At 44.5% G+C, this 23,977-nt stretch overlaps 2 protein-coding genes across 5 annotated transcripts; both read right to left on the bottom strand.

Annotated features, from left to right (window-relative positions):
* Positions 1 to 265: 265 nt before the first annotated feature.
* Positions 266 to 4,808, bottom strand: LOC139665565 (5-hydroxytryptamine receptor 3A-like). Its single transcript, XM_071544618.1, has 10 exons — positions 4,726 to 4,808; positions 3,794 to 3,954; positions 3,559 to 3,603; positions 3,234 to 3,343; positions 2,413 to 2,582; positions 2,125 to 2,285; positions 1,790 to 2,000; positions 1,533 to 1,697; positions 1,233 to 1,318; positions 266 to 766 (listed from the first exon to the last, which is right to left on the bottom strand). The coding sequence occupies exons 1-10, from the start codon at positions 4,763 to 4,765 to the stop codon at positions 539 to 541; spliced, it is 1,377 nt and encodes a 458-aa protein (XP_071400719.1). The 5' UTR covers positions 4,766 to 4,808; the 3' UTR covers positions 266 to 538.
* Positions 4,809 to 6,148: 1,340 nt separating this feature from the next.
* On the bottom strand, positions 6,149 to 23,963 carry rnf157 (ring finger protein 157). 4 transcript variants are annotated; one of them, XM_071544631.1, is made up of 19 exons: positions 23,636 to 23,963; positions 20,392 to 20,510; positions 17,991 to 18,079; positions 17,472 to 17,621; positions 17,231 to 17,348; positions 17,052 to 17,118; positions 16,854 to 16,897; positions 16,500 to 16,547; positions 16,270 to 16,341; positions 15,977 to 16,136; positions 15,404 to 15,516; positions 15,076 to 15,305; positions 14,523 to 14,631; positions 14,160 to 14,268; positions 13,248 to 13,462; positions 13,047 to 13,112; positions 12,875 to 12,923; positions 10,361 to 10,471; positions 6,149 to 8,373 (listed from the first exon to the last, which is right to left on the bottom strand). In XM_071544631.1, exons 1-19 carry the CDS (start codon positions 23,721 to 23,723, stop codon positions 8,225 to 8,227), a joined length of 2,106 nt encoding a protein of 701 aa, XP_071400732.1. In that variant the 5' UTR covers positions 23,724 to 23,963; the 3' UTR covers positions 6,149 to 8,224. The 4 variants fall into 4 exon arrangements, with proteins under 4 accessions (XP_071400732.1, XP_071400730.1, XP_071400731.1 ...); XM_071544630.1 differs by adding an exon at positions 9,118 to 9,152 and having other exon boundaries at positions 8,248 to 8,373; positions 13,047 to 13,462; XM_071544629.1 differs by having other exon boundaries at positions 13,047 to 13,462.
* Between the last annotated feature and the right edge of the window lie 14 nt (positions 23,964 to 23,977).

The raw sequence follows: 23,977 nt of genomic DNA, 5'->3' as shown, positions 1-23,977 counted from the left end.
CACCACATTCAAGGAGAAGGTAGCCTGGATTCAGGCCTTGGAGTTTCATAATTTCTCCACTCTTTCTAGAGTCCTGATTCAGGGTTCCTGAGACCTGGTTAGCTGACCATTTGACTGGACATTTGTTATTTAGAGAGGCAATGGCTCCATCACCATTTCAAAGAATAAATAAAATCTTTAATTTATAACCTTAGCACAACTGTATCATATTTCCCTCTGCATACTCTTACAACAATGGTGCAACAACACTTCCAATTTCGGGCATCTAGAATGCAAATGATCTCACCTAAGGGAAGTAGAGTAGGGAACTAAAGTAGATCCACAATAACACAAATGCACAATCTTGATTTAAATAACACTGTACACAGCTGTAAACATTACAATGAAAATGTTGCATCATGTAGCCTACTGAACAACTACAACAAACAAAACAAAACTTGTGAACATGTTCTGGCACAAATATATATATAATACACACAGGCTAAAATATATCAGGCAACTGGTAAACCTTGTAATGCTCCACATTGACATAGCATCGCTAAGTGCTCCATCCCATAAAGATGAGGATTAGAAAAAGTGAGACAGCGATGACATAGAAAATGAAGAAAGCTGTGTTGATTCTTCTGGCCACTCTGGTCCAGTAGCCGGTCTTCCCTGCTTCCTGCTTGCTGCTGAGGAGCGGAGCCAGGCTTTTCTGCAGCTCCCTCAGCTCCTCCAGGATCAGCAGTAACACACCAGTCTCACCTGTCTGTCTGCCGTTACCAACCTGCACAGAATGGATTTGGTAGAAGAACGTTGAAGTTAGGCATGGAACGATATGTCGAAATTCAATCTATCGCAATACAAAACTGTGACAATACGTATCGTGGGGCAGAAAAATGAATTGTGATATTAGCTCCATTTTATTCTGCTGTAGTAATCACAAATGAGACAGCTCGCCCATCACAATTTCACAAGCTCTCCATCCAAATTATATTATTTTCACTTTGTAATAACATTTTTAAATAGTTTTTTACATTCTAGGAAACCAATGCCATCGCTAGAAAGATTTGTGGCTCAGAAATAAACATAATTCTGCACAGTCAGACTTTTATTTATTACATCGTATCATGGTTGTATCGTATCATGAACCCCATATCACTTATCGAATTGTAGAGATTCAATACGCGATATGGGGTTCAACAAAGAAGTGTAACAAAAGTTCAATAATTCAACAGCAACACAATCCTAACCTCCTCAGCCACAGGTAGTAGTTCACATGATGCGTCGCCACCAGACACATCACAGATGCAGGAACAGAGAGTCCGTATTTTCTCCTCTGAAAACATAGGTTTGACACATGAATGATTACACAAGCAATATGATTCATCATCATATATTAAAACCATATGTATTAGAACTATTAACACCAGAAAGAGTAACGGGAAAAGCTCTAAAGCCCACAATTTATAAAACAGAATTGATGGATCACCCAGTAATCCTTGTCCTGGTACAGAATTTTATCAGCTTTCCTCTGCCAGAGTGGGTCTCACCTCTGCCACAGTTATGAGATTTGTCTTTGTCCTGTTCGTCCTCACAGTCGTCCCTCAGGCTGAGGTTCTCCTGGGATGGAGAGTCTTTCTCCATCAGATACGTCACCAAGATCGTCTCCAAGAGACTCAGCAGCATCAGAGCAAAAATCACAATGCAGTACGTCGCTGGGAGGAGGAAAACAAATAAAATAGACGTACTCTTATGGCTGATATGAATAAGAAATCAGTTAAGCTAAATGTGTGAGTTTGCGTTGTACCTATGAGTGGAGTCTTGTTGGACATGGAGGGCAGGATGTCGTTTAAGATGAGCAGCAGGACTGAGATGGCCAGCAGCACGGTGACCTTGAAGCCCAGCTTCTCCCCTCGATGATCTGAGATGAGGAATGAGGCCAGATCCAGACTCAGGAAGAACAGGATGGGCAACAGAAAGTTGATGACATGGAGGAGGGGCCTCCTCCTCATGGTGATCTAGGAGGAGAAGGTCAAGGGTCAGGCTGGCTCTGCCAAATGCAACAGAAACTACAAAGGTTTTGGGGGTCGGAATCAAAAACAGAAGCCTGTATTTATCTCTTCAAGTCCTTGGGTTGCATACAGTGTATATTAATTGTTCCCACTGTCCTCGATCGAAGTTGAGAGTGTCGTTGGTGACTGACAGATCGAGGAACTCCCACTCTCCCTGGGTCAGCATCACCTTACGGGAAAACTGTGTGGCCCGAGACGAGTTGGAGAAAGGGATGAGCCGCACTTCACCGACTGAAGAGCGGAGAGAGGGAGATATGAAGGGATACCAGGTAGGCAGGGAATTGGAAGAAAGAAGGGATACAGTTAACACAGTACAGACCGTCTGAAGCCACACACACACAAATGCTCACTCCCTCACCGTTGTGTATTGCGGAGCCAACAGTGATGTTACATCGCTGTGTGTCGAAGGGGAACTTGTGGACGTCCATCTTACAGGTGCTGACCACCTTCATGTCTTCCTCAAGAATCACAGTCCCATCATGGGACATATAAATGTAGGGATTCTGAGGAGCGTCATCCTTCTCTGTCCTGGGACAACACACACACACACACACACACACACACACACACACACACACACACACACACACACATACATCACACAAACATACACAAAATCTTCAACCACATTTGACATTTGTCATGCATTGAATCAACACATTGTGGTGTGTCTCCTGTTAGAACGACTGCAAGATAAATGTTAGATTATAATGACTGTAATAACCACGTTGTGTACTTTATTCAGACTGAGCAAACAGTGTAGTAATTCACCCACTAAACAAAGACAGGAGTCTTTGTTTAGTGGTAGTATCAGTAAATATGAGCCTTTAAATTACATCTCACACACACAAACACACACACAGTGTCCCATTCACTAGTGCACTCTCACCTTCCCTTTGATTTCAGGCAACGCATTAGGTCTAATATATTTTCCTTACTTTTCCATTATGGATCTTGTTTTTGACACTCAGTTTAATTTTGGTCATCTTGAACTTATATTTTCAATAAGCCTCTTGGTGTTTTTCTATCTTACCTGTACAATATGTAATAGTTTTTGGTTTTATGCAAATGAACATGAACAGTACTGTGTGTGTATGTATGTGTGTGTGAGTTTGTACATGTGCATGTGCATGTGCATGTGCATGTACATGTGTGCGTGCACGTATGTGCTCAGCTCACATTTCATAGATGAAGAGGTCCGGTCTCCACAGCATTTCTCTTGGAATTGAAATTTGTTTGATTCCACAGAAGTCAGAAGGGTCCCAGGAGATGCGCTCATTGTTCCATATCTACAGAAAATTAGAGCTCAATTACCAACAACTGAGAGACTGAATTACTGACAAATTGGAAATGAAAGATTGAATAAGAGGCGAGTGACAGAGTCAATGGAGTCAAAGACAAAAAGAAACAACAGGAAAAGAAGAGAGTGATTTTCATCTTAGCAGGAAAATATTTGGATGTTTTGAATGAAAATAATGTATACTTTGTAAAATAATCAACTCACCATTAATATCCAGATGAAAGGAACAAAGGTCTGGGTTTTCTCAATCTATGAATGAACATATAAACATATAAGAAGACACACTGCAGCGAACACCCACATATACACACTTAACCTCACAACCGTCTGCATACACACATCACTTATGTGCCAGCACTTAACAGACATACTGTCTATGACAACACACACACACACACACACACACACACACACACACACACACACACATACTACTTACCACAGCCAGAATGGAATAGAGGATGACATCCAGTTTTACCATGGTGGGGTGTGTGTGGTCCAGAATGGGCCGCGTTAATGTAAACACCTCATTACTTTTGGTCAGGTTCAGGTAGTCTAGGACGTCCTGGTAACTGCATACTTTCTCAGAAGACACCCCACCTAGATTACAGCAGTCATCAGAGAAAATATGTGTTATGTTGTTGTATGTTGTTTAAAAGCTCAATAAGTTATTCATTAATAAGAGAAGGTGATGCTGCTTTTCTGACCTTTGCTTTGCCTGAATTAGAAGTTACTACTCACTGCTATCTGAGTTCTGTGCACTCCCTTTTTCATACATTAGCCACAAAATCAGAACTAAACATGATGTATTCTTAGCTGGCTAACAGAGAGCAATTATCCTTATCTTCTGTATACATTTTTCAAAGGTAGATGTTATGCCAAGAGGTGGTTTCTGGATTTCTGGTCCATTTGGAGCCATTACTTTCTTTTCCTTTCTCCCCACTGTTAAAAGCTCTCTTCTGTCCTCTATCAAGCATGGCAAAAAAGAAAAGAAAAGACGGTACTGTGAAACAACTAAAAAACTCATGGTGAATACTGGGAGGCAAAGGAGAAATTGTCAGAGAAGTTTGACCGCACCATTAGATCGGTTAACTCTTCCACATCCTTAAACAGTTCACATATCATATGTAAACAGAGCTAATATGAAGGGAAAACAAAGACATAGCAACTAATGGCATCATGAAGACTTCCCTGCCTTTGTCCCTGAAGAAGACAAATGTATTAGCGGATGAAGCGCACAGGCTGATGTTTAAATAACAAACCTTATGGTCTATTCATACCTGAGATCACCACTCCCCCTAACAAGAGAGTTTACAGAGTTTAAACAGGTAAACACACCTCATACAGCACACAGCATAATGTATATCTTACCTGTGAGGAAGAGCAGGAGGAGGAAAGCAACACGTGTCATGACTGCAGCTAACAGCCTGCGTGATGAGTGTGTGTCTCTGTCTCCTCTGTGCTGTCTGTGTTACTGAGACTGTGCCGCTGCAATAACACCAGATCCACACTGTTATGTCCTTTGATTGAGTTCACATAGAGGAGGGCTGAGCAAAATGAACGACAGAGCCTTTCTTTTGATCTCATTGCCTGAGATGAGAAATCCCTCCCACAGCGAACAGCAGGGACATTGTTATTGGGTAACAGGGGAAGAACAAGAGGAGGGAGGCAGGAGATGCTGTATATATAAGATATATTAGGTTTAGGCTTGATCACTGAGGCTGGTGAGAATGAATGTGATTGGTTTAAAGGCCGAGTGACAGATGAGTTACAGCTGAGAGGCAGGACAGGAGGAAAGGATCTGTCTGTCTGAAAGGAGAGATAATATGAACTGAGTGCCTCCTCACAACAATTACACTGTTAAAGATATGACACTGGTGAGGTTGCATCAGGTCAGAGAGTGTGCCTGTGTGTGTGTGCCTGTGTGTGTGTGTGTGTGTGTGTGTGTGTGTGTCTGTGCATGTGTGTGTTTCTCTGGACAGTTACAAATGCAACATTTACTGTAACATGTGAGAAATGCAGCTCAGAAGAAAGTGCAATTTGATTACAGTGGAACATGATCACCAAAAAAACACAGTAATGACATGATGCACATTGTCCCCATTAACAGCCACTCATTCTCATCACCAGCCTACACCCGCAGCCAATCTGAGCAAGAAGGATCATTTATTATTAATATGAAATGTCTCCTTTTGTAAGTGATTTTTGGGCTATTTAATGTAGTATTTAAGTGATTTTTTTCATAAAATATCTTCATGTTGGTGCACGTACTGTACCTCTATAGAAGCTCATGAACAATCAATCTACCAATATTGGCTTATCTGGGGACCCGTAGTCACCACACCTCACTTCCTTTAGTTTTGAAAGCCTAATCTAAAAACCTCTACTTCCAACTCATATGCAAACAAAGCCTAGTAGACAAATAATGACATTTCTTAAGATGTAATTATGTCTGTTTGTAAAAATAACTGTTGAGCTCTCTGGGGAGAAAATGCTGAATACCAGAGGTCACAGTGGTTGCAAAGTGATTAATTGGAGGAGGGAGTTTCAGTGATTATGACCATGTTAGGTCAGGTCCTGGAGTTGAAATGAAGCTTCCCATGTTCTGCACCATGAAACAAAACACCGCCCCGCCCTCATTTACAAATCCACCCTCTTCTTATGTCAACATAACTCTTAACAGCATATCAATCAGTCCCACATCAAAGAGGCGGCTGTTTCGTTGCAAAAACTTTATTGTTCTTCTGATGTTTTTCGTGGACATTTTCAATCTCAATTCTAGAAAAGTGGGGTCTTGGCGGATCAGGACCCGTTTCCTTTGATATCATACTGCGATCAAATGAGTGACTGTCTGCAGCGCTGTAAAAGAGGAGGGTTCATCTTGAGAGTGTCTTGTGCACAAAATCGCAGTTGGGTAACATGACACCTTGAATACTTGAATATAGTGCAGTACTCTTGACCTCAGCAGTACGGCCAAGGGAGTAGGGTGCCAGCAATGCCACCAATATATAACATTACAGAACGATATGGAGGTGTTCCATTTTGAAGTTCCCAGCGGGTGTGTGTGTATTCTACAGAAGGGTGCAGACTGACCTAGACTAACATGCTTACTCTACTATCGCGTCATGCACCGCAAAGTGTGTCGTCTAGGAAACAGCTAATAGTGCATTAAATGTTGATATCGTCCCTTTTCAGTTATGTGTATGTGTGTGTCTGTGTGTGTGTGTGTGGATGCACGTGCGCATGTGTGTGTAAACCATTACTAATTTTCACATATTATCATCCACGTTATAATAAACAACACAGTGTTTTGCAACAAATAAAACACAGAACATAGAACATCAACAACAGGTGAGCTATACACTAAAGTTATACAAAATCAAACCAACTAAAGTTTTCACAAAAACGAGGAGAAAAGGGCTCGCTGCCCCGTCTGTTGCACAGCGCAGGGCTCGGTATATTAGGGAATAAGAGGGTGAACAAATTGCCAGCTAACCACAGTGTGGCCTAAATCTGACATTTGGGCTTTACAAATTCACCATAGGACGTAGTCTCACCATAAGTCCCTTACAATAGCAAATTTAAAAAAAAAACACATTGAAATATCTGAATGTGTGAATGTAGCCGGCCAGTGCAAACACGGGTTCTCTTTGTTAAGAACTGCAGATATGAGTTTTCTTCTACCTACATGAGGAGATAAGGAGCGGATGCAGCATAGGCATCTTTATTGCTTGGTGGTACTTTGTGTGATTTCCAGTCTAAGATAATACTGACATGCTAAGATGGGGGCTGCAGAGGGGGAGGCTGGCGTGTTGCGGTGGGGGTGGGTGGGTGGAGGGGGGTGGGTGTGTGTCAAAGTTCATAAATTCAGGTTATTCTAGTTTGACAACCTAGAAAAAAAAAACACATTCCCTGTACATTCCCCTTCTGCAAGTTCCCTGTTCGTCGTCCTCGTCGTACATTCTGTGCGAGACTCCCGTCTCTGTTACAGTCCGTTTCTGTCGATTTTTTTGGCCAATGGTCCACTGTTTCAGGGCTCGTCCACCACCTCACAAGTCCGACTACTTGCTGATTCACATTCAGAGCAGGTTGTCATGGAGTAAGAATCGCGGCGGGGAATGAGAAGAAGCGTTAAGTAGAAGTGAGTGGAGATATCAGAAAGCTGCATGCGAAACCAGGACTGGAGCTCCCTGATCCAAAGACAGGAGTCAGCTGGTTCAGTCCAGTTTGGTAAGGTAGTCCGGTGTAGCTGACTTTTATAGTGTCCGACCACTCATTCAACATATAACAGAGAAGAAGTACATTAATATTAAATCCGATTGCCGATCACAGTAGCCCCTGACTGTTTGGCTGGTAATAGAGAGAGGAGAGGAGAGGAGAGGAGAGGAGAGGAGAGGAGAGGAGAGGAGAGGAGAGGAGCAGCATGTGTTTTCCAAAGATAGTGCCATAACACACAGCTGTCATTGGTCTGACCAACAGGTAATACAGATAAATAAATGCAGATAGCTTAACGTAGCAACAGGCTAATTTGATGGTAGTTACTCCCATACGAATAAAGGAGCTCCTGTGTGATAAAAGTGCACAGATGATCGAGAGGTGATGCCATTCCGTTCCTCTTCCCTCCTCTTTCCGGTCTGGAGAAGAAGAGCTCCAGCGCCAGCAACGACAATCATATTCAGCCCAGGAGATGCTTGGTGGCGGGTGGACGGGTGGGGAGGGGTTCCCTGTTCAGCGAGTACAGTATCCAGCGATGCAGCACTATGGCAGGGTAAGGAGAGCTGACACTGGACGGATAAGTTTAGGTGTGTGTGTGTGTGTGTGTGTGTGTGTGTGTGTGTGTGTGTACGAGTGTGTGTGCGTGTGTTTTGTACTACACAATGAGTGGTCCGCGGCGGGGGTGTTTAGGACTCTGGCCGTCCCTCGTCTCCGCCCCCTGCTCCTCCAGGTTGATATTGCTGGTGGAGGCGTGGTGGGGGAGGGGCTCCAAAACTGGCCTGTAGACCCTGAGGTACATCAGACCTGGACGAGAGAGAGAGAGAGAAAAAGAGAGAGAGAGAGAGAGAGAGAGAGAGAGAGAGAGAGAGAGAGAGAGAGAGAGAGAGAGAGAGAGAGAGAGAGAGAGAGAGAGGAGGGAATAAATACCTCTGCTTAACAACAGGCTTTGGGATTATGTCCTACTGTCGCCATCTAGAGGAAACTACAACAAACTCCTTTGGGACTTGGCTGAATTTCACCAGCGCAACTTAACTGCCAGAGAGAAGGAAACGCAGGATAGTGGACTGAAGCGTACCGAAGGATAGCGGTTCTCTACCAGGCTGCATCACATTAACACTGAGGGTCACCGTGTCTGGCACCTCATGTCTCTGGAGTGAATGTTGCTTTGTCATACTCATGAAGGCGACTGGTTTGGGACTATGAGTTGGAATTTGGAAATGCTGAATACTACAAGAACAGAGAGAAGACTATCCTTTAATTTCTGTTTGTAATGGATTATTTTTCATTTCCTCTTGGTAATGTAGGATTAAGAATAAGCCTAGAAACAGCAATAAAATAGGCTGCATCAAATTTTAACTATATTTGATTTGATATTTACTAAATTACACTGTATGTGCAGAAAAGGGGAGCTGTAATCTAAAATACTACCGACTCATGCTAGACAGCTAATACTAGGAGTTAAGAGGAGCGATTATTACAGTGCAAGATAAAGGAAACTACAATATGTGACCCTGGAGTCTGATCTACCAGCTAGCTGTAACTCCATACCTAGTCCTCAATGTGCACTGGGCACGAATCCTCATCTGTCCATCCGAAAGAAAGCGAACGAAGGGAGAGAGACAGAGGAGAGAGAGAGAAGGGAGAAGGACAATGTCCAGGAAAAGACAGCAGAAGATGAAATGACGGGAAAAGGAGAGAAACAAAGAGAGAGAGAGATAACAGAACACTTTTACGACACACAAAGAGAATACATCGCACAACATCCACGATATAAAACCAAAGGGTTCAAGGGAATGAGGGGAGATCGGGGTTCGGGTGGATAAGAGGTGGGGAGCTACGAGAGTGATGCAGAGCTAAGGCCGTCTGGTTGATATACAGAGAGTTTGAACCCAAGATAACTTGACTTCAACACCTCGCATTGTCACTTTAATGATGTGTTAATAAAGCTATAACCTAATCTTGAATCAAGTTTAATGCCTTTGGCTCTCATCACAGCAACCCATCAAGCACTGCAGGGTAAACATGTACGAAGCAGGGAGGAGGATTAGGGGAGAGAGGGATAGGACGGAACATGAAGGGGTATAAGAATGAGTTGCAGATGTTTGGCAAAGCGGCTCGGAGCTGGCAGACGCTGAACATGAACTTGAACTCTGGGATGGACCAGACACACACACACACACACACACACAAAGAACGGCATGCAAAAAGCACTTGCGTCGAAACACGTTCCCCTGTCAGACACACACTTAAACACACACACACACACACCAGGGCTTTTGCTAAGGGGAGAGGAGGGAGAGAGTGCACAGCTACCCACTACTGATAAAACAACAACAATGAAGCACCACAACACCAAAGGGTAGGGATGAAGAGAAGAAGGAAGGCTGAAGGCTCCAGTTCTTCATGCTGGGCAAAAATCCTACAACGGGTCAATACCTACAGCTCTCTAGATAGTTGCTTAGAGAACATTAGCGTCTGAAAAGCAGGTCGGTCCCAGTTAAACATTCTTACAAAAATAGGAAGAACTTTGCTTGCTTCCCTCCTACTTTAATTGACATTATCATGTTAGCTGAGCAAGCTAATATGTCGTCAATCCTCCCTGACAGTCCTTTCTCTTCTTCTGTCTCACATATTCCTACTTCTACTCATGCATTATGTTTCTCTGTTCCCCCCCATCCACCTTTCCTCTCCTCTCACCCCCCTCCCCTCCCCTCAATCTACGCCCCGGTCCAAAACCCTCATGCCCAGTCCTCAGCTCTCATTGGTCCATGTTCGATAGGTTGCCACTCACCGGCGAATCGGCTGTCGGGAGCCTGCTCATTATCCAACCCCAAAGAGGGCGTGTCACAGAGGGCGACGCCCTGATTGTTATTGGCCAACTCTGGACACCTGCTCCGCCCACCTGCAAGCGAGGGCAAAGGTCAAACAAGAGCAGCCAGGCACAGCAGGGAGGAGTGGGAGGGGCTGGGGAGGTGAGGGGGGGAAGGGGGGGAAGGGGGGTGAGGTTGGCAGTCACTGGGTGGCCATGCTGGAATGGTAATAATAAAACATTTTTGCATTAGAACACTGCTAATCTAATTCAAATTCGATTTTGAACGAATATACAGTTTTTGGGGAAATTGTACAGTTGGTCGCCTTAGCTGTTAAGGTTGAGAACAGACACTAAGCATTTGCTCAGAAGCTCCATGCTAACACTTTAGCTTACACTATGTTGAGTGAGCATAGGTCCACAGTAAGAAGACTGGCTTTTTAGTGATAAAAAAGTTGTTTTGTTAATTTTTTATTATATGGCCTGTGGATTCATACATTTTAAAAATGAAATATCATTAACTCAATATAGATGATGTAGTTAATTTGTTTAATTTGTTTTAACCATTTCAGGTGAGCAACCACCCATTCATCCGCTGCACAGCGATTTTTAGCTGAACACAGTCTCCCTTCACATCCTATGTAAACAAAACAAGTCTCGCGCATATAGACCTTCCGACAGAGAAAGTAGTCCCTGTATTTCAAAAAGGTACAGTATTTATGTATCATATTTCATGTGAATTTCACCAATCTACACAGACTTAAACGCATATCATTTGAAAGTACTTACCATTTAGCTTTACAGCTGCTACAAATTCTAATTTTCTCACTTTTGAGATGAAGCTAGTTGCCTACGATATCTCAGCAAAGTGTATGTTAAAGTGTTTGCATGGAGCACTGGAGGGAATCATCTACCAGTGACACATGGATCATTTTGTCTATGTTCTCATATTGTAACGGGTAAGTTGACCAGTGAGACATTCCCTTGGTGTATTAATTTAAGGATATCTAGACTCTAAAGGTTAGCAGTTTTCCTGCCTTTTCTAGCATGACCAGTTTACCAGATACTGACATGTATAATATGCCTGCATGCGTGCACGCATGCCTGAGTGTATGTGTGTGCTTATGATGAGAAACTGGCTAAGATGACTGAATGACTGGCAGCTCAGCACACAGACAGGGCACAAACAGAAGCTGGCACGCAGGGCTAGTGCAGATGCACACACATGTGCGTGCAAACATACATCCTACATATGCGCATTCACAGTGAACAAAATGTCAGGCAGCACAGGTCCTCTCGTTCCCTAAGGAGTTGACAGGTCATTCAGTAAACTCATTTGTATTCAGTGATCATTTCACTTTGGCCCAAGGTATCAGATTTGGGAGACACACAAACATTCACAAACATCCCCATATACACACAAACAGTCCACAGAGAAGCACACATTCATTTTCATAAACTAATTTACATACATTTACAAATTTTCAAACTGTTGTCTCATGTAAGGTGACCTTGTGATGTGAGCTTCAGGCCCTGTTGGTCAAGGGCTCACACTCCCCATATACCCCAGCACTCTCTGTAGCACTCCGTCTCTCTCTCTCTCTCTCTCTCTCTCTCTCTCCCTCTCCCTCTCTCTCTCTCTCTGTCTCTCACAGACACACACCCACACATACACACAAATACACACACACATACACAGGGACATAAACAGCATTCTGTTGCAGTGCAGATGGAGCATGCAGAGGCTTTCACTTCAAAATGCGGCAGTTAAAAAGCGCATTCAGTCTGCAGAGCACTGTGAGCGAGAACACACGAATGATAAGGTTAAACCTGTCGTACACACACACACACAAACACACACATAAATACACAAACATACATAATGTACACACAAACATTTCTAAAGGGGTGCAAAGCATGCAAATGCAAATCAGTAGCTTGGTATGCAATAGAACCTTGTTTAAACGGCAAAATAAACTCCACAGAGCTTTTCAGCATGTTTGTGCATGAATGTTTCCTGTTGTGAATATGGTTTAGCCTGGAATTTCAGGACATTTACATACTTCAAACTATTCAGTCCTTACACCAACCCAGCCTTCACTGCCAGGTAGAACAAGGTTCTAGTGCAAACATATGAGAAGCTGTTCATTCCAGTAAGACGTTGCATGTTGTGTTGTTTTCAGCCAACATTAGAGCAGTTTGAAAGGGATTTCTACTCCTAGAGGACAATATCTGACACAGGATCCCTTCATGTTGTATGGGTTATCAATAGACGGCCATGGTAAAAAAGATATACAGAGAGTGCTGCAATATAATATTTGAGAAGAATTGATCACATAGCTATACCACTCAAAACTTTGAGTCAATAATGCATGTATATGGTTACAAGCTTGTTATGAAGAGTTGTACTTCTTTTTTCACATGGCCTGAGAACGACAAGTGCAGAGGAATGTGACAGGTCAGGGGTGAAAGGTGAGGTTTCGCCACCATAGTTACCTTTCTCTTGAGACGGGGAGGGGCAGTCCTCCTCGGTGACATCGTTTCCCTAGTGACAAGAGAGACAAAGGGAAAGAGAGGGAGAAAGCTCTATAAAACTGTAATAACTATATGAAATGAGCAAGAGTCGCACACAGCTCGGTGCAGGTTACGTGCAGGACATCATATTCACCTCTGAGTCCTGCTCCTCTGACACGGCCACTGAGAAGTTTTGTTCCTTTGGGTCCTTGGGAAATTCCTGAAGGAAAGAGTGAAAGGGAGAGAGATACACAGGGAGACAGTCCGATGAGGAGCCGACAAATTTAGATTCAATTTCAGGACAATGCAATCCACCTCTTCTAATTTGTTCATCGTTCCTCCCCCTCTTCCTCACCCCGTCCTGCTGCGAGGGTCCTCGGCTCTCCATGGGGGCGTCCTGGTTCTCCTCGCCCTCCGCGTCGCCCCCCTCGTCCCCCTCGGGCTCCCCCTCGGCCCCGGCCAGGTAGGACCCTGACATGGAGGACATGGTGTCAGTGCTGATGTGGGAGTGCTGGGAGTGGGACGAGGCCATGGACATCACTGACTGGGCCAGGCTGCTGCTCACTGGGTCTGGCAGACAGACGGAGACACACATCACGGTCGGGCGCAAGTCACCTTTCACTTCAGTCCACTGAGGACCTGGATTTCCTCTTCAATTTCAAAACTGAGAGTTGGGTTCCGAGGTGAGATATCCACCATTTGAAAAAAACAATGATTCCTACTCTCACAAAATTATCAGTAGCACAAAATTAAAACAGATGCTTATTGGAAGTAATTTTTCCATTGGCCTTCCACTGGTTCCATTATCTTCCATCGCAAGAAACTCTGAAAGCTTTAGCTCTGTTTGTGCTGGAAGAACAGCGCCCTCTTCCTGTTTTGTGCCGTAAAGCAATCCAGCAGATTTCCTGCAAAATCTGACCCGGTGTCACACAATGTAAAATATAGTGTAGAAGCCAGTAGAGATGATTTATTGATGTTAAAATGCTACATGTAAAAATGATAACAATTTTACAGACTCTAAATTTCAGAGATATTGAATGACGACCTGCAGGAAACTTTTCTCCCCCAAAATGGATATATAGCATTTGGGGCGAATGAACTTTCTGTTTTGAATTGATGGAACTGAAAGTGAACAGACTCCAACCAGTTGAATTGTTGTCATCCATTGTGGCAGTTTGCCATCTTTGCTCAGTTGTGTTCCTGGAAATGTTTGTGTTTGTCAATGAGATTTGTGTGTGTGTGTGTGTGTGTGTGTGTGTGTGCCTACCTTCAGGGGAGGTGATGGTGGAGGAGAGTGGGGTTCCGGTGCAGGATGACTGGTCGATGGCTCCAGACGAGGAGAGGGTCAGGTTTTCACTCTCTGGAGTCACACCGCACTGTAAAACAAGAGCAGCGGTAAGACATGCACTCACAACGGCATATAATCGTAGACACACACACTCACTCACACACTCACACACACGCACAAACAAACTTGTGTGCAATTACACATACATAGCATATACAGATATTTGAGACTGAGATAAACACAGAAATGCCCACACACACTCTCTCCCTCTCTCTCTCTCACACACACACACACACACACACACACACACACACACACACACACACACACACACACACACACCTCCTGCTGGTCCACAGCTAGTTTGCGGCGGCAGGCCTGAACCTCAGATTCACTGCAAGACTTCTCATCCTCCTCTTCAGGGAGCACAGAAGAATTCTGGGAAAGTGACCTAAAATAAACAACATAATGCACTAGCTTAGGACAAAAACAACAGGAAGGGGTTTAATGTACCAGAAAGAAATGATACAACATAGAGAATGGGAAAAAAAACATGATCTAAGGAACATGCAGTTAGAGAAGATGGAATATGTTTAGCATGACTCTGTACATTATTACGTCTGTTGTAGTAAATGTTCCTGCATTGATAAATTTGGGTATACATGCAGCAGGCTTGTGTCTAATAATACTTGAAAATATTTCCTAGCGTTTGATTTAACCTGCTTGGAGTACCAGATGGGTGGGTTACTAAACTGATTTTCAAATACTTTCCTATGATTGGCAGACACTCTCCTACGTAGCAAGCCCCACCTTCCTGGCGCTCCACGCAGATTAAAACAAACACTAATAGTGAGTAACGCTCGCTATTTGACCCAGACTTGATTTGCGGACTCACTTGGAGCCGCTCTTCTTGAGTTTGAGTCCCTGGCTGGAGTTGGAGTGGTCCAGGGGGGAGAGGGAGCGAGCCGGGGCGGGGTGGGTCTCGCTGCTGTAGGGGGGCAGCGCTCCGGAGACGTGGCTGGGACCGGAGTGCAGAGGGGGAGCGGCCGGGGACGTGTTGAGGGGCCCGTTCAGCGCCTCCAGCAGAGACACCGCCTCGTAGCCCGGAGGGATGTGCTCCGACGCCTGGCGGAGAGAACGGGACGGTGAAAGAAAGGCGAGTTTATTTGGGACCGGAAATGCCTGATTCTATTAGAAATATTTATATTTTGGTTCCATGTTACCGAGTGTTCCTCTGAGTCGGAGGTCTGGGAGGTGATGACGGGGTTAAAGCTGGTGGGGGACAGAGGACTCAGCTTCTTCCTCATGGCTCGGATCTGCAGCAGAGCTCGGAATGCTGGGAAGGGGAGGAAGACGAGGGGGGAAGTATGGGATGACAACCTCATGAACATGTGGCAAACCCTGATAACTGCACTGACATTTACATTTTGGGGCACTTCGCTAACGCTCTTGTCCATCACCATCACCTTGTAAATCCATCCATCATTACCAGCAAACACTAATAAGGAGGGCGAAGGTCAAAATCATAGTGAACAGACAGCAGATGTAACAGTAATAGTCCTGTGTCCTTAAAAATTATAATCCATGATGACAAAGCGCTAAGTAGAGAAATAAGTTCCAGGAAGAAATTGAAGAGTTAATTCACAAAGCAGCATATATCCATTTTGTAAAAAAAAAAAAGAATTAGCTGAAATTCACCATCTTACACCTGTAAAATATAGCGGATCTGTAACAATGGACTTTCAACAGTACTATGGATGCCATTTCGAAACTCTTCCACACGGATGAGAACTCACGCAGTCTGCAGATGGGGCAGCAGTTGGCCTGGTAGCGCAGCGTGTCTGCGCAGGCGTTGCACAGACATAGATGTCTGCATGGCAGGATGAGTGTGTCTCGCACATCCGACAAACACACCACACACTCCGCACTGTTGTCGCTGATCTCATCATCTGCAACCTGGAGGACAAATGCCGCTTAAACATTAGAAAGAATGAATTTTATTTTTCTGTACTGCCATGTCAGTTCTGACGCGCACCAAGAGGCAGAGGCAGAAATGTCTCTCGTGTGTAGACGCTCGTGGCGTTTTTACCTTTGATTCTTGGCTGTTGTATTTGTTCTCAATACCATAGATCTCCTGCAGCAGATAACTCACTCCATCCACCTGGGAAAAGGAACATATTGGAGAATAAAGGCATCAGGCCCCATGGGCTGGATGTAATGTTCAGGGAAGAAACAAAGCTTTGGTGTGTCTGTGTCTTTCAACAGGAAATGTAACACAAAAGGAGGAAAGGAGGGAAGAGAGAAAAAAGGTATATTCACCACTTGTTTCTGCTTCAGAGGCTTCACACAGTAGCTCCCATCCATGTGCTGCCAAAGAGTGAGCAGTTTGATTACTTTATCTGCCAGTTCAGGAAATTGTCTTTCCACATATCCTGGATTCATACACACCCCTACATACATGGAGTGTTTTTGAGGTCAGGGTTGGATCTGATGTAACAAACCTTTGTGCCATAAGAAGAAAGTAGAAACTGCTTCATTGCAACATTGCATTGCAACAGTATTTACACCGTGGCATGCTAATGTTGTCTATGAGTCCTCATATCTTCTCTATGTCACCAAGACAAATTTCTGTAATTTTATCATGCTTGCCAATTAAAGTGACTTCTTCCTTACCTTTTCAAACGTAGCCAGCAGCACATGAGAGTGGCCCATATGGTCTGCGGAGAGAGATAAAAGACAACAGGCGCATGTTTGCTTAATATTCTGCCGTTGTACCATCACATCAGACCTTGAGAGCAGTCAAAACAAGCGGCGGCCCACTCAAAACAGGAAGCAGACACACAGATCGGAGCGTGATAAGCGGTAACTCACCTTCCCCCTCGTCTACCACGGCCTGCACCACCATGGGGAACACCTCCTTGTCCATGTCAAACAGCAGCTAAGGGGCGGGAGGGGAGGAGAAGGACACAGCAGATATCAAACCTCGTCCTGCGTATGAAGTGGTTTCACACAACCTCCTACACACAAGCGGCTAAATATTCAGCCTTTACCTCATCATCGGCCCATTCGCTGAGGTTGACAGAGTGTGAGGGCAGGCAGAACTGCTGGCAAACTCCTCTCTTAAAGTGCACCGTCTCTGACTGCAGAGAGCTGTCCTGGGGCAGGTAACTACAGGGGGACACACACGGGTATATTCAGTAAAGTATTCAAACCAAAGACACACACATAATACGAATAAAAAGCATCTATAGAAAGCCTATAAATAATGCAAATCTATACACAGCTGCTTACATTGGCACTCCGTTGTGAAACTCCTCTATAGCCTGGTAGTAGATGGTGATGGCCACCTGCGTGTCGGCGTCGAAGGTGAACTCAATGTTATAGCAGGCTCTGTTCTTCCCTGCCGCCTCCTCGCCGGGCAGCTTCAGGTCCTCGCTGCACCTACGGGTGGCAGGGAGAGCGCATGTGATAAATAGAGGGGAGGGTGGGGGGTGGGGGGGGAGACAAGGACGAGGGAGAAGGTATTTCAAGTGCAGAAGAGAAATCTGACCCCGATACAAACTCCATTTAGTCGTGTTTCGGCCTTGGAGAGGAAGTTTCGATTCCGTTTTACAAACGGAATCGAAAATACAACCCCCGTTACAGTGTTTCAGGCTTCAATGATGATACAGGATTTCACGCTGTCCTTTTAGGAGTCGTCTGTTTTGACCCCGTACCTAAAAATGGCTCAGTGGACACGTGACGGGACAACAGCGCAGCATTAAGGGGGTGTGTGTGTGTGTGTGTGTTTAGTGGGACAGAGGTGCGTACCGTACGAGCCGCAGCGTGTCCTTACGGATGTTTATAAGGCTTCGTAACGTCTTCACCGGTTCCTGAGGCGGAGGGGCCGCATACGGGAACTGCAAAAACAAAACACACAACAAATTACAGATGTAAAGTATATGTTATGCAACTAAAGAGTGGTAGCATTCGACTTTCCTCAACCCTCAACATTCCTCATCGTCACCGCAGGGAGTTTGAGTTTGTGCGCCGGGGCCACGGCCGGTTCCCGGTTGAACCTGAACACAAAACTGCGTCGGCCTGTCAGCACGGATCGCGCTAGTGCTGACGAGTGCTGAGCCGGAGCAAAAAAATCTGCTCAGACCGTGTCTTTCCAGGGCCAAGGCTGACACTTCAGACGCCGCCTCTCGCACTTCTGTGCACACAGGGACCACAGGAGTGTAAAGCGGACCGGGGTCAAATTAGTGTGTGCGTTTGTTTAAACCTGCTCGGCGGACCGGATGGGCGGGGTTTTACCGCATCAGGAGGATTCAGAAGCTGGTCGTCACGGATAAGGACGCTAACTCTCCTAAACTTTCTGCTTTTCGTTGTGTTTTCTCATGCGACAAACCCTTTCAACTCGACCCGGTCCGAGGCTCGTTCCTCAGCGCTCTTTTGTTGTGTGTTTGAAGGTAGAAGTTGCTGACCGTGCGTAAAGAGAGCCGGGGTGGTTTGAGGGTCTGTGGAGGAGAAACATGCAGTGCAGGGGAGGATGTGGTCAGATACCTCCACACTGCCTGGCCCCGCTGTGTGTGTGTGTGTGTTTGTGTGAGTGTGAGTGTGTGTGTGTGTGTGTGAATGGCACAGCATTCAGTATTATTAAACATCTGGGCTCAGCAGGAGTCAGGCCTGTAAACCAAACACACACACACATGCAGGATAACAGATGCTGAAAAGCACCATTCATTAGGAAACTCAGAGGCAACAGTGTAGGTCTTATACCTTATGAAAAAACATCAGAGCAACATCCAGACACACTGCAAGTCTTTTTAACTCACTAGCAGTTTGCTCAGCGCGGTGTATTTCCACAGTCAGACTCCGTCTAATAGTATGAAGAGAAAGATGCTTTCATTTTTAAATAAAAATGTGTGGAATAGTTTTGTAATCGCCTCCAAAAGCCATGAGTATCGGTTCGAAATGGCACCATAGTGTGTATGTATGTGTACGCGTGTGTGTGTGTGTGTGTATGTGTGTGTCTGAAAGTGACTCTGTGCTATGGGAATGGCAAAGCGTCGTCTAAATCCGCAACATTACCAGCCTCTGTGTTATAATTACAGCACCAAGCTGCCAGGACGGACAAAGCACAGAAACTCAAAACACACACTGTCACACACTTGACCTGCCACACTTGTCACTGGCACAAACATTAACAACCACACAAAAAAATGTACAGAGAGGTTCACACACACAAAAGTGAATGTTCTTGGGAAAATAATTTAAAAATCCATTTTGTAAAATCCATTTTGTAAATCCGTGCGCTTCAGGCAGGAGTTTCTGAAAAATCCCTATAAATAGCCCATCCATTATCATGGTGAGGGAGACAGAGAGCGCTACAACTCTAGTCGGGTTTCTGATTCTGCAGCACCATCTGCTTAGAAACCACCAGAAATTATATAACGCTGGGAAAGCTTCAGACACACACACACAATCGCAAAACACACCACCAGAAACTGAATTCTGCGCACACTGAAGAAGGATTATAAACACCCACATAATCGGGGCGAAAAACTGCACTCCTAATTTTATCCCCAGTCTAGACAGAAACAGCAGTGCGGCTGAGATTAGCAAATGGAGGGATAGAGCCCAGTCTCCCCATTTCAGGCTGCTGAGCTCCAGTTAGTGAAAACACAAACGCCCTCCTCAGTGTGTGTGAAACTGAGACGAGCAGAAGGCGAGCGCTCGGCTCCCTCTTCTCTCCTCTCTGGACTCCTGCTCCGTTTGAACCGCGGCTCTCATCAGTTTGACCTTCAGGTTCACGATTAAGATGAACGAGCCCTCCGGAGGAAGCGTCACTTAGCGACCTCACGGCGTGAGGAGCCGGCAGATTGTCGCTTCACTTTTAATTAGTTTGACAGGAGGAGACGTTGGAATACATTTCATTCAGCGGCACTTTGAAATCCCGCTGGTTGTCCCTGCAGGAGCCACGGCTGCTGAAATATACTGCTTACTGTTTAATGGCAAAAAGATTGCTACAGTAGATCACCAGCCTTAACACAAGGATATAAAGCAGGACTTCACTATATCTTAATATCTCTTTTTATAGCCTACGTATCTTTATTATATAAGATATATCTTTTTACACATCTTTTCTTGGCATTTCATTTCAATACTGCCTGATGTCCCATCCAATATTTAACAATTAGGTGTTAGTGTGCAGTGTGAGAATACCAACCGCTACTGGTCTGGTCCCCAGGAAGTTAAGGTCGGTGTTTTCCCCGAACAGGTAACCCTCCGGATGGGTGGAGTCAAACTTCTCTCCCCCCATGATGAAATGGCTGGCAAAGTAACTCCCTGCGGACAAACAGGGTGACAATCAAACACATTACACGTTAAACTTGTGAGACACATGTGTCTGTACCAGACCTGGGTCACATATAGTAGTTGTGACTCATTCTTTGGAGTAGCAGGTGGGTTCACCATGTCAGGACAATCCAGATTGTGTCAGATCAGTTGTCAAGCACACTGATGTATACTAAATTGACTTTCAACAAGTCATTTAGTCTCCTATTCAGTCTTAAAATCTAAGATAAGACAAAGATAATTCCACTTGTTTCCAATGCAGTTTCACTTGTTTCTTTCTTTTCAAAATCTTTTTATTGAGATTTTCAACAAAAGTTCCCAGGGTTGGGCAGGCATATTCCACATTGTTACAAAATATACATCAATGTAGTATCATATAAAAATAAAAAGTGATAATAGTGACAGTAATAAAGTGAGACGTCCCTACCCCCCCACCCTCTTGATTAGTTTCACTTGTTTCAGGAATTTTCTAGTCTGAACATCTTGAAATGAGACAGACTAAGCCAGATCACTCATTAAAGAAAATTCTTGGAAAAAAGCATTTGAGCTGCATTGGAAACAAGTGAAATTATCTCACCCTTCTGGCAGATTCTTTCACTCGTTCTGAGAAAAAATAAGATTTGAAGACTATGTGTGCAAACCCTACCCATCTGGCACCTAACTGGGATAAAACATTGACATTTTCCTTTAATATTTTACCCATCACTGACACTCTCACCCAGAATAAGCAGACTAAGCTCAAGCTCCTAGATCTCCAACAACTAGTGAGCTTTACAAGGGTCAGAGCATCCTGATAATAGATGCACAAAATGTTCCTTATTATGCATGATAGAGTTACTTCAAGACGGCCTTGTTTAGTTAACAAACAGTGAAACCCTGAGAAGGATTGGTAAATACTTTCAGAGTCAAGTCAGGTTGTTACTGGGCTGGGAATAAGAGCCTGTCCACCTGTTTGCCAGGACTCGGGCTTGACGACAACAGGGGTAAATAGCGGTTCTGCCTTTTAATCACAGGGTCAGCTAATATCATAAGACCGTAATAGTGGATCGGTGGCTGTGTGTGTGTGTGTGGGGGGGCTTTAAACACACACTAGTAGACAGCCAAGTCATCTATCTGCTGGCACTGAGGGACATCTGGTCTGGCATCGCTGATCTGAATCTCTCTTATCGCTGCTGGAGGGGCCGCGTAGTTTGGATGCTCTAATATTACTAATGAGGAGACTGAAGGGATTAGGGACAAAAGGCACTGACACAGCAGAAACACTTAGAATGTGTGTAAAACCACAAATTGAATATAACCAAATGAAATTAGGAAGACGTGAATTTGCAAATGGCGTATTCATTTGTAAGATCCACCCATAAACCCCTATATGTGATAGATAGATAGATAGATAGATAGATAGATAGCCAGCCAGCCTGTGACACATATAAGCCATACAAACACACTCCCTCCCACACACACACACAACATAAGCACACACTCTATGATTAACCCGATGACTGGGCTCCCTACCTTCATCACCTTATTATTATTTACAGCGGGTGGGACAGGTGAGTGGAGCCGAGGCTCTAGCTGTCACCAGATCCCAGAGACAGGAACTGGGCCTGACAGATCAGTTTCACCAGCAGCCTCCACCTTCCACCTCCCACCTTTCCTCCACCTCCAGCTACCCCCCACCTCTCCTCCAGGTCGGAGCAATGACTATTATATCACAAAATTACCCAGCCTGTGACTAATTCAACCGAAAATAGGGTGCGAGCTGAACAAATGGCTGCCACGCGGGCCACGTGCCAACACTTTCTTTCTTCTTCCCTTCCATCCCTCCTTTAGGTGGGGACCGACAGGGAATGACTGGAAAGGTTTTAGTGCTTACTAACTGAGGAATTTAATCAAAATGGGGCATGGTGGGCAGAGGGTGTTATGGGCAAAATTAACATCACAATAATTCTAAGAAATTACTATCATATTAATATATAACAATAACAACAATAACATGCAAAATCATGGCAAATAATTAAATTGATGTTCAACGCACTGAACTGCATAGTTATATAAAGTATGGCAAAACTCTCTAATTTTCAAATATTCCCTAATTGCAGATCTAATTTTGTCAGAGATTTTGATCAGTATTATCTTTCTCTCATTCATTTAGACAGCAGAATTGTATATCACCATAACACAATATCAGTATTTCTCCACAACACGATTTTACTGAACAAGGATACAGCATATTATATTATTGCCAAGCCCAGGCAGCCAGCTTGAACACAATGTGTATCAACAATGTCACATAGAGGAACAATAACCTGACAAAATCACACACACTTTTAGGTCCCAAGGACAGTGTGTGAGTCAGGTGAGGAGGGGGTCCTGTTACACTGGATGTCTCTGTGTCTTTAGGTCAAAACCTCCTCAAAATACTCAACATTAACCAGCAACTAGCTCTGAAATATCTCTGATGATGATGATTTGTTTTCATCTTATTAGGAACCATCATGACTTAACTACTTTATAGGTAGAGGTAGTCATGATGCCATCAATAGAAGTTCAACAACAGAAGGACCCATCCCAGTTGCTGCTCAGTTCTGTCATTGCCACTCAGAAAACAGACAGCTGGGAGGAAAATGATGGGTTTGGTTTTCAAGTCAGTGGTATTCAGTATCCAAGGTAAAGAGTGAACCGTCCTATTTCCTCTGGGCATAACAGATTAATGAACACATGGTGGAAATGGTTACAATAAACACCCAGACCCTCTGTTACAGACAGTCATAATATACTCCATTATAACTCCATAGACAATACAGCAATGATGCAATGCCAGAGATGCAGTCAAGGCACCAGTCCACCTACGGTAAAAAAAAAAAAAAAAAAAAAAAAGACTATGAACCTGAAATGAAGTTAATATTCTGCACATCTCTCTCCACAGGTAGCTGCTCCAGGTTAAAGGCGAGGGCTGAAACGTCCTGCGGGCCTGTCATCACCCCGTGTATGATGGTGCTGATGTCTAGGCTACTTTTCATATTTCCCCCCATGCATGTTTAAAGCACAAAACCCATCTGCAGTAAGCCTTGGTGAATGTGTCCCTCCCCAGTCGAACCTGTTGTGTGGCGACTTACCAGATTTCGGTGGATAACGGTACACCGAATTGGACGGAATGTCCACTTCTTCCACGCCTATGTTTTGTCTGCTCGTTAAAGCTCCCATTTCCAGTCAAATAAAAGCACAAATTCATGAGCATAACACTTCACATTCGCTTCGTGTGCGCCGTCTCCTTATTCCCTATCATGTAATCCAGTTCGTGCTGCCCTGTCCATGTCTGTCGGGTCCGAGGCCCTGTGTGAATGTGACCGTCCCGGGGATTAGTCGTGTTTCTCTGGCTGCTTATCCCTCCCTGTTCAACGGTGCAGCTTGTTTTGAGGCAGAAACGGCAGCAGCCCGACTCCCTTTAACGGCGAGCC

Source organism: Centroberyx affinis, unplaced genomic scaffold (genome assembly GCF_046629955.1).
Source record: "Centroberyx affinis isolate AG114_WGS23_722 - 3 ecotype Tasmania unplaced genomic scaffold, CSIRO-AGI_Caff_v1 ptg004623l_1, whole genome shotgun sequence".
Taxonomy (NCBI): domain Eukaryota; kingdom Metazoa; phylum Chordata; class Actinopteri; order Beryciformes; family Berycidae; genus Centroberyx; species Centroberyx affinis.
This window is presented reverse-complemented; position numbering and strand designations above follow the sequence as displayed.

What these genes read in the sequence shown, in the direction of transcription:
- rnf157 (XM_071544629.1), bottom strand. Translation starts at nt 23,723, where the DNA reads ATGGGAGCTTTAACGAGCAGACAAAACATAGGCGTGGAAGAAGTGGAC. An exon ending in TGGGGACCAGACCAGTAGCG is followed by an intron (nt 18,080 to 20,391) that starts GTTGGTATTCTC and finishes TTGTTTTTGCAG; the next exon opens with TTCCCGTATGCGGCCCCTCC. An exon ending in CTCAAGAAGAGCGGCTCCAA is followed by an intron (nt 14,632 to 15,075) that starts GTGAGTCCGCAA and finishes TGTTTATTTTAG; the next exon opens with GTCACTTTCCCAGAATTCTT.
- LOC139665565 (XM_071544618.1), bottom strand. Translation starts at nt 4,765, where the DNA reads ATGACACGTGTTGCTTTCCTCCTCCTGCTCTTCCTCACAG. An exon ending in CTTTCATCTGGATATTAATG is followed by an intron (nt 3,344 to 3,558) that starts GTGAGTTGATTA and finishes AATTTTCTGTAG; the next exon opens with ATATGGAACAATGAGCGCAT. An exon ending in GGGAACAATTAATATACACT is followed by an intron (nt 2,001 to 2,124) that starts GTATGCAACCCA and finishes TTCTCCTCCTAG; the next exon opens with ATCACCATGAGGAGGAGGCC.